This window comes from Formica exsecta, unplaced genomic scaffold, assembly GCF_003651465.1.
Source record: "Formica exsecta isolate Colony F162 unplaced genomic scaffold, ASM365146v1 scaffold122, whole genome shotgun sequence".
Classification (NCBI taxonomy): domain Eukaryota; kingdom Metazoa; phylum Arthropoda; class Insecta; order Hymenoptera; family Formicidae; genus Formica; species Formica exsecta.
In genome coordinates, this window is record NW_021848556.1 from 1,626,303 (window position 1) to 1,635,285 (window position 8,983).

At 34.6% G+C, this 8,983-nt stretch overlaps 2 protein-coding genes across 8 annotated transcripts in view; one reads left to right on the plus strand and one right to left on the minus strand.

The window, feature by feature from the left end:
- The window catches only part of LOC115245597 (NADH dehydrogenase [ubiquinone] 1 alpha subcomplex subunit 7-like), a 3,956-nt gene extending 2,903 nt beyond the window's left edge, over nucleotides 1–1,053 (minus strand). The window contains exons 1-3 of the mRNA XM_029824003.1: nucleotides 832–1,053; nucleotides 197–375; nucleotides 1–14 (exon numbers count right to left, since the gene is read on the minus strand). Of these exons, the coding sequence (XP_029679863.1) occupies nucleotides 1–14; nucleotides 197–375; nucleotides 832–900 (262 nt within the window). The 5' untranslated portion in view covers nucleotides 901–1,053. The remainder of the gene's footprint in view (nucleotides 15–196; nucleotides 376–831) is intronic.
- The window catches only part of LOC115245585 (zinc finger protein 236-like), a 19,392-nt gene that overhangs the window by 1,691 nt on the left and 8,718 nt on the right, over nucleotides 1–8,983 (plus strand). For 3 of the 7 annotated variants that reach the window (XM_029823975.1, XM_029823978.1, XM_029823979.1), the window contains 4 exons: nucleotides 2,919–3,034; nucleotides 3,132–3,437; nucleotides 3,643–3,777; nucleotides 4,062–4,226. In XM_029823975.1, coding sequence (XP_029679835.1) covers nucleotides 2,919–3,034; nucleotides 3,132–3,437; nucleotides 3,643–3,777; nucleotides 4,062–4,226 — 722 coding nt within the window. Of the gene's footprint in view, nucleotides 1–1,128; nucleotides 1,186–1,558; nucleotides 2,022–2,449; nucleotides 2,654–2,918; nucleotides 3,035–3,131; nucleotides 3,438–3,642; nucleotides 3,778–4,029; nucleotides 4,227–8,983 lie in introns of those variants that run through there. The other 4 variants (XM_029823974.1, XM_029823976.1, XM_029823977.1 and 1 more) reach the window with 4 other exon arrangements.

An 8,983-nucleotide genomic window follows, 5' to 3' on the forward strand; every position in this document is an offset into this window, starting at 1 on the left:
CAGGAGATTCATTCCTAAGAGTTTTAAGGAATATGTGTGAGTAAAAGAATTTCTTCTCTATTTATAAATTATTCTTTCAAAATTATTTTGCTAATTATTTATACAATTATGTACTCAAAAGCATATATATGTTTCAAAAATATATACATTAATTTTGATTCTTTTAGATAAATTCAAATTGGTGAATTATACTTACTCTGTGCCAATCTGTTTTGATCCACTAATCAATAATGGTGGTTCAACTTCTCGTCTTGCATCTCGAGTGTAATAATAAATCTGAGAAGTCTTATGATAAGGTCCTCCTGGTACATTTGGCGGAGGTTGAGTGCGCGCTGCTAGTTCATCAGAATATCTAATCGCTAACACGACTTTCTTCTGCAATACATAAATAATTTCATAAATCATTAAGAGAGCTATCCTATTTAAAATAAATTAATTTATACAATTTCAACTTATAATATAACATATGTTTAGCACAAGAATAAAATCTTGTAGAAATGTAATTTGAAATTCTAAAATTTCTAAAACTGCGCTTTTGCATCAAGAAGACACACAAGTATATTAAGAATAAAGAAAAATAATTTAAGTACAACATATTTTCCCTAAAAATATTTCTTGTTCAATTTCTCCATATTAAATCCAAAATTTTTTATGCAGATATATAACCTCATAATAAAACATTGTAACTAATTATTTCTCTTAAGATAGATGACTTATTTTGTTCAGAAAATTCTTTTAGTATTAATAAATCAATAACAATATATCTTAACAAATAAAAATATTAAAAATTAGAAAAGATTACATAATTGAAGTAAATGTCATTATACTTACACCACGAAATGTCTCTCGAATCAATTGTATTAGTGGTGTAACAGCCCGGTGTTCAACTGCACCCGGCATGCTTCCCCAGTAAATTAATCAAGTTATTAACAAATAACAAAGCTTAACACAATATTTATTGTAATTAGTGAACTATCCGTATAGCTAACCACAAACCACAAATAATAAGCATTGATAAACACTTGCGTTGTATCGATATTACTCGCATCGATCGATATAAATCGATATAAATCGATTTGATTTTTGCGGATCAAAAATACAGTAAAGTAACAATCGACGAAAGTATCTCACGATTATTATAGAGATAAGATATCCATCACATCTTTTAGTAACGTTATTATGATGGTAAGCCGGGATATGTTCTTTAATTAGCAACATTTTCTAATGAATTGCATAGAGATGTGACAAATATATATATATAACAATTTTTAAAAGTAATTTTTTAATTTTTTCGAAAATTATTCAAGAACATTTGACGCGTATCATAATTTGTAAAAATGCATTTATTACAAAGCTATGGTTTTTATCATCTACATTTTCACGTCAATTTTTCATTCATCTTTTATATTCACTGCTATGTTTATTTTGTACGACTTACTGAATCTTTTTTATATAAATTTAAACACAGATTATATTATATGGCGAATACTTTATTTACATTACTCTGAATTTAGTTTAATTATAATTGATGTCTCCTCGCATGTTTTCTCTTTTCCTCGCCATTTAAATTCTCATAAGTCGTTGTAATTAATTGGAATTATAATCCATTTGTTTCTGTATAATTAATCATATCCATTACTACTTCTCGTAAATAATTGTACATATTGTACATACGATATATACAAGTATATATACGATGGCGAACGGCGGCAATGGCGAACGCCGTTGATGAATTTATATATGTTGATCAAGCGTCAATTTGACAGGAGCGATTGTCTAGTCGCAACAGAGAAACGATTAAAAAGGAGAAATATGCGTTACATCCGTGACGAGCGTAAACGAACGACGATTCACACGACTTTGAAAAAACGAGAAAGAACGAACAGGAAGAACGGTGGCAGAAGAACAACATATGGCGACATTTACATGTGGTAGATGAAGAAAACATCTGCGAGGCGAATGTATCGTGAATGAAAGAGTCTCATCGACAGCGTTTTTTATACGCAACTGAAAGTATAAGGGTAATTTCATTTTAATATCGTTCGAAAACTAACGAAATAGTTCATAGGTTAGAATCACAGAGATTGATATTTAATTATCTTAATGTAATGGCAGCTCTCTCTCTCTTTCTTTCTCACATATTCTCTCTCTTTCTCTCTGTGTTACAATTAAGATTATGACAGTTAAACACATGCTATGTTTGACTTGCAGCAGATTATGTATGGGCAAGTGCAAGCTTGCAGGATTATAAGGGTAATTTCATTTTAATATCGTTCGAAAACTAACGAAATAGTTCATAGGTTAGAATCGCAGAGATTGATATTTAATTATCTTAATGTATTGGCAGCTCTCTCTCTCTCTCTCTTTCTTTCTCACATATTCTCTCTCTTTCTCTCTGTGTTACAATAAAGATTATGACAGTTAAACACATCCTATGTTTGACTTGCAGCAGATTATGTATGGGCAAGTGCAAGCTTGCAGGATCAATTTTGTTTTATATCTGAATATTGCTATTGTCATCATCGTGTTAAGAATATGTCTGCCAACATGTTGACAGAGCAGAACGTAATAATGGAATTTACTGATTCCAATGATACAGCGCCGATTGGTTTTATCACTACGGATGATGGTCATACGCTTTTCGCAGTGGGTGGTAAGATAATAGATCAACAATATTTAATATACTAAATGAATAATTAGCAAAGATGCAGTGTTATATATATTACTGTGAAGGATATATTCTATTCTTACATGTTTCTCTTTATACAATAATAAAAGATTTTTCAGAGTTATACACAGAAGTTTTATATTTGTAATGTATATATATATACATAGAATTATTAAATAAATGAGTAAATAAAAAGAGTACAATGTAATACATATCCTATAAAGATCATTGAAGATATAATCTTTTTCAGAACATGAGGATGGCACATTGGAAATTATGGCATCCCCTATTACATTGATGCCACAAAATAACATAGTGTCTTCAGCACTGATAAAGACTGTGGATGGAAACTTTGTTTTGCATCCTGTATGTGTATTTAAAGCACCTTAAAAACATTAAACCATAAGCAGACAGTTTTTTTTATTTATACACTTATTCTATATAATAAACATTTCTGTTTTAGTCTATTTTTCAATTAAATGTAGAAGATCCACCAGGAACTGTGATGCAACAAGTAAACTTACTTCCAATACAACAGAATGTATCTGCGATTACAGAACAACTGAAAGTAGTACAGAATATAAATGAATGTGCAACTACAGAACCCTTGTTATCTATCGGAGAAGATAATGCATTATTAAATAAAGAAGAAAATTGTAAGAAGAAGACAGAAGAACAGGCAACAATTGACAATCATGTTAAAAATAAATCTACATCTGTATCTACATCTGTACATAAAAAGTCTCCAGGAAGACCGAAAAAGACTGAGGTAATATCACAATATTAATATTAGAAATATTTTTGTTATTTCCATTCTAATTATTATAAAATATGCTCACACACTAATAACTGAATAAAATAAATTCAATATTTATATTTTGTGAAAATTTAATTGAAGTAATTGAAATATAATTTCATAGTTAATTGAAAGTTTCCAATCCGGAAATCATATATTATTAATATCTCTGTTGCAGAATACACAATCTTTGAAGTGTGACATATGTGGACAAGAATTTACAAAACAGATGTTATACCGCAGACATATGGAAAACCATGCTGAAGAAAAACCACACAGATGTCCAAAATGTCCAGCATCTTTTAATATTCCAGTAAGTCCTTTTGCTATCTTTCTTATTAATGAAAAAATAAATATATCAAGTACTATATTTAAATTTTAATTAATAGTATAGTAAAAAAAATATACTGTAACAAAAAAAGAGACAGCTAACAAGTTGCTAAAACAGACACAAACGATTTCGTCGAATAGACCTGTTCGATGGTCGGCTGATCTTTTGTAGAAGTAGATGAACTGTAGTAAAAGTTGCTTCTCTTTTAATCTTTAATACAATGGTCTGATTCAGTCTAGTAACTCCATACAATGGCATCATTGCAGACAAATTTCACGCTTCATATGGCAACGCATAATATCGGCGATCCGAAATGCCCCGAATGTGGTAGGAAATACGCCAGAATGGCGAGTCTCAAATCTCATATGCTGCTGCACGAAAAGGAGGAGAATCTCTTCTGCACGGAGTGCGAGGATGCCTTTTCAACAAAAGTAAGTTTTAAAATATTTATTCTGTAGATTTTTTTTTTTTATTTTCATGTACAAATGAAATTCTCTTCTGTATTTAAAATAATGCACAGGATTTTTTTAGAGATTTAATATCTCTATGCTCAATCTTTATAAATGACATAGAAAAATTCATTCATACATTTTATACGCGCTATTCCAAGATTAATTTTTGAAATATTATTTGGCGGTTTTCAAACAATCTTTATATGCACAAATATCATCGCGTTATATAAGATTGTCTTATCGATACTTTGTCTTAACTGACGCGTTTCTGCTGACGCTGATCACAGACCATTTTATTGATAACATTCACCATTGAATATACAGTATATATGATTATTACCTGACGGCTAAAGGCTAAAGACTGTTGGTTTTTTTTTACCTCATATTTGTTCGTTCCGCGATTGATCCGCATGCTCAAGTTGGCGTGAATCGCGCGCTTGTAAACCTCGTTCGATAACATGCAAATTTTAATTAATTATTTAATATAAATTTGTACAAAAAAATATTAAAAATATAAAAATATAAAATTGTTTAAGATACGTTTGTCATCGTCATACAGCAATTTAACTTGCATTAAATAATCGATAAGATCTGTATTTATTATTATATAATAAATAAGAGAGATAGTACATAAATAAATTTAGTTATGCTAATGCAATGGACATAACTCGATATAAAACGAATCTTGATTTTACTCCGTTCAATGAAAGGTCGATCTTGGCGACCCGCAACGACTTATCTATTCGCCGCCCGCTGACTAAAATTAAGCAATCATAGAGAAGAAGATAGGAACCAGTGATTCTCTCGTTTCGTTATGCCCTTGTAACTGATTGCAGTCAGATAAATGGAGGAGATGATTTAATAATTCTCTCGAATGCTCTCGAAGACTAAGAGAGAACATTATCTCATAGCGTCGTCAAAGTATATCCGCAATAATCGGTCTTGCAATACTTTACGAGCAGCAATAATTATTCAGCCGCTTCATCTTTATTACGTATTTATAAATGTATCTATGTTAATTAGTAATAAAGTCAATTGGAATGAAATTAATGAGTCATACACATTCGAGATAGCATATATTTTCGATTGCGTACTTGTTGAAAGAAAAGTGTGTGTTTTTCAGCACTGAAAATATTTTTTATATAGTTTTACGATTCCGGGATAATTTTCTGAGCGCTTACAAAGACAATGAGAATCAGGATCACTCGCCGATCGACGCAATGTGACGTGGATTAATAAAACATGAGAAAGTAGCAGCAACAATGGCTATATTAATGCGGCGGGCACGAATTACGCAACCGAATCGCATGATCTCACAGATCCCTCGTCGATTGCTCTCGCGTTTGACCGCCGACACGCGCCGTACGCCTACATGCACGCGCGTGTGTAACGATGAAATATGAAACAGACTCTAAGCAACGCGTTGCATCGTGTCATTCGGCTGTATTTAAACGTACGCACACTCAGTTGAAGAAGAGAAACTCTATATGTAGAGAAGATCATAGTCAGAGAGATGTTGGAATACTAGAATACGCGCTTCAACATTTTAATTTCAGCCCCAGAAAAGAAATTTTAAAAATAATCCTCATAAAGATTTAAAAATTTTTTTGAAGAAAAAGAGGAAGACAGAGAAAACTAAGAAAAGATGTACGAAGTGAGATAAAAGATAAATACAAAAATAGTTTTACATGTCATCTAAGAGAATTATTCCAAGAATGAAGAGAAAGATTAAAGAAGATACAGAAATAATAAAATAACGTTTTATATAAATAAGAATAGTATGCACTCTTGATTCTCAAGCTCAATTTTGAATTTATATGAAAATATTAGAATCTGTGATTGTAATCTAATTTATCTGTTGTGACATTTCGGGCAAATTTAAAAGTATGGTCGTTCACGGAGAGGAGTCGATTATAACAACGACAAGTATGACGAGTATTTTGACGACGATGTAAGCGACACTTACAGTCGCTTCGTCAGTGAGCGGCGAATACTCGTGAAGTGTGCACGTGCATGTGCTCGCGCTTGTCATCTCATATCTCTTCGACGAAATATGCGGTTTCGTCAAAGTCGAAGGACACTGCACATGTGTCACTGTGTCGCGAGATCTTATATTCGTTAAAATATTCATGATCATTTTAATTTCTTCCTATGAAATTGATTAGTTAATTAATTATGGTCACATCTTCAAGAATTGCCATTACTGTCTGCATTATATTTCACTGCTATTGTTTTTACATCTCTCGCCGGGATCCATCGCTGAAGAAATAAAGGAATCGAGATAATAAGCAGTGTACGCAAATATCGAAATGGATCGAACCTCTACAGGATTATTTGATAATTAATACTACAAATTCTACATTATAGTTTCGCTGCGTGGTATTTTATCTTTAAACGTGATTGAAAAGAATTTTTTTCTCTCGGAACGGGCGGTCTTCCCGGCGGTTTTTACGCCTACTCCTCCACGGATGTATATTTTCTCTGTCGTCAGATTTGAAGGGTCTTCGAGGAACTCCACTCGTCTTCCCTCGAAGACCGAGATTTGTGATAGAAATTGTGCAGATGATGTTTCTTCCTAGTATACGGTGTGACATGATGTGAAACGAAATATATAGGAAGAAGAAAAGTCGAGCATAAATAATTGACGTGCGTTTGTTACGTAGGTGGAGCAGATGCGTCTTGGATTGAGAATCTACGGTGAACACGTGCAGGTGAAGGATAACGAACGTAAAACAAATCTGCAAAGGAGGTGCAGTGGAGAAAAGGGAAAAACCGCCGGGCAAAATGAAAGCGCCGATAACGCGACCGGCGTTGATAAGAACCGAACCGTTGAACTTTACCGGGAAGAGCGAGGATATAGCTGCCGTTTCGATAACTCGCTATTATTAGTAACATAGTAACATAATCCTAAGAAAATCGCACACAATTCTCTGATACTTCATCGAGATCGCTCTATTCTAAGCGATATTTGAATCGCGATCGTGATATTAAAATATAAAAATATCGATGAGTGTCACATTTTGTGTGTGTGCGAATTGCTACGAGATATATCAAGTTTTTTTCGCGGAAAACTTAGCTCACCCCAGTGATCTTTTGCGGAGGCGCGTATTTACGCACGCAAGTAATAATAATCTGACGCAGCGCGTGTAAGAACGCATCGAAGAAGACGAAGATTAGAAAGAGGCGACCAACGAAATCTGCGACGACGTTACGAGCGACAACGCGAAAGAGGGCGATTTAATACGGGGAAATTGATGATGCTTAGTCGAGACTGTATTTCAGGAACTCCATTCCTCGAGAACGCCATCGATCTTCTTGCTTTTGCAGTCTCGAGTCGTTCGCGTTTGTCTGACGACGGCACACGTCCACTTGACACGACAATTGTTCATTTGCTGCAATGCAATGATTCGCCCTATCTCAATCGTCCTCGTTTCCGACTGCTGAAAGAAGAGAGAATCGCCGAAGAAATTTCTACGAAACCGTCCTTTTTTGCCGTCCAGTAAAATTCTTCGAAGTTAATCTTAATTGGAACGTCCTATTTTATTTACCAACGAAATCTGCGACGACGTTACGAGCGACAACGCGAAAGAGGGCGATTTAATACGGGAAAATTGATGATGCTCTTAGTCGAGACTGTATTTCAGGAACTCCATTCCTCGAGAACGCCATCGATCTTCTTGCTTTTGCAGTCTCGAGTCGTTCGCGTTTGTCTGACGACGGCACACGTCCACTTGACACGACAATTGTTCATTTGCTGCAATGCAATGATTCGCCCTATCTCAATCGTCCTCGTTTCCGACTGCTGAAAGAAGAGAGAATCGCCGAAGAAATTTCTACGAAACCGTCCTTTTTTGCCGTCCAGTAAAATTCTTCGAAGTTAATCTTAATTGGAACGTCCTATTTTATTTTTATATAACAACGAGAATCTAAGGACGTTTTGTGAAAAGCAAGAGAAAGTGTGAAGGAATATTGTTTCGAGTTGACAAAGATGCTGTCCTCGCGCTGTCCTCAACGGTGGGCGGTGTATCGAAGCCGGAGGTCGTTTCCTGAATTGTTACGTCCGATGTGATTAGATGTTCTGTGCTCTTTGGATGTGCTTCGACACAAAGAATCGTTATAGCAAAATCCGCCGTTTTGATTTCAGTCTTATGAACGTTATTGACATATGCATTAAAATCTAGGCAATACGAGGACTAGAAGGAGAGAGATAAATTTCCTTTCCGATCTCTCTCAATCATAATTGATCTAATGTTTCATTGATGGAACTTTTGACAAAACGATCTGTTTTGGAACTTCAGATTTTCTATATATAAATTGCAGACAAGATCTGAATAATTAAAAGAAAGCTTAGTTTCATTCTTTTTTCCATCTTATTCCCGAAACAGCACCAGTTTTAAAATCTTCCTTTATCGTAAAATCTTATAGAATATAATAGACTCACGAGAGCTATGCCGTCTCAAGTTTACTTATGCAGATCGCCGACTCGTCACTCGGCGTTTGTCGGCGGCATCTGAAGAACCCGAGATGCGAGCGACGAGTTTCTCGCTGGCTTACCGAAATCTTATCATCGCAGCAGAAGCATTGCGAGAAAGGGAAAGTAAAGTTCGGAAGAGGGAAACGCGCGAGGAAGAGGAGAACGAAGAAACGAGAAGTTGCGTAGGACGATCAAGCGGAAGAGGAAGAGGAGTACGGTGGCCCGCAGGCGGAAGAGAGAGGAGGTGGCGGAGAGGAAGAGC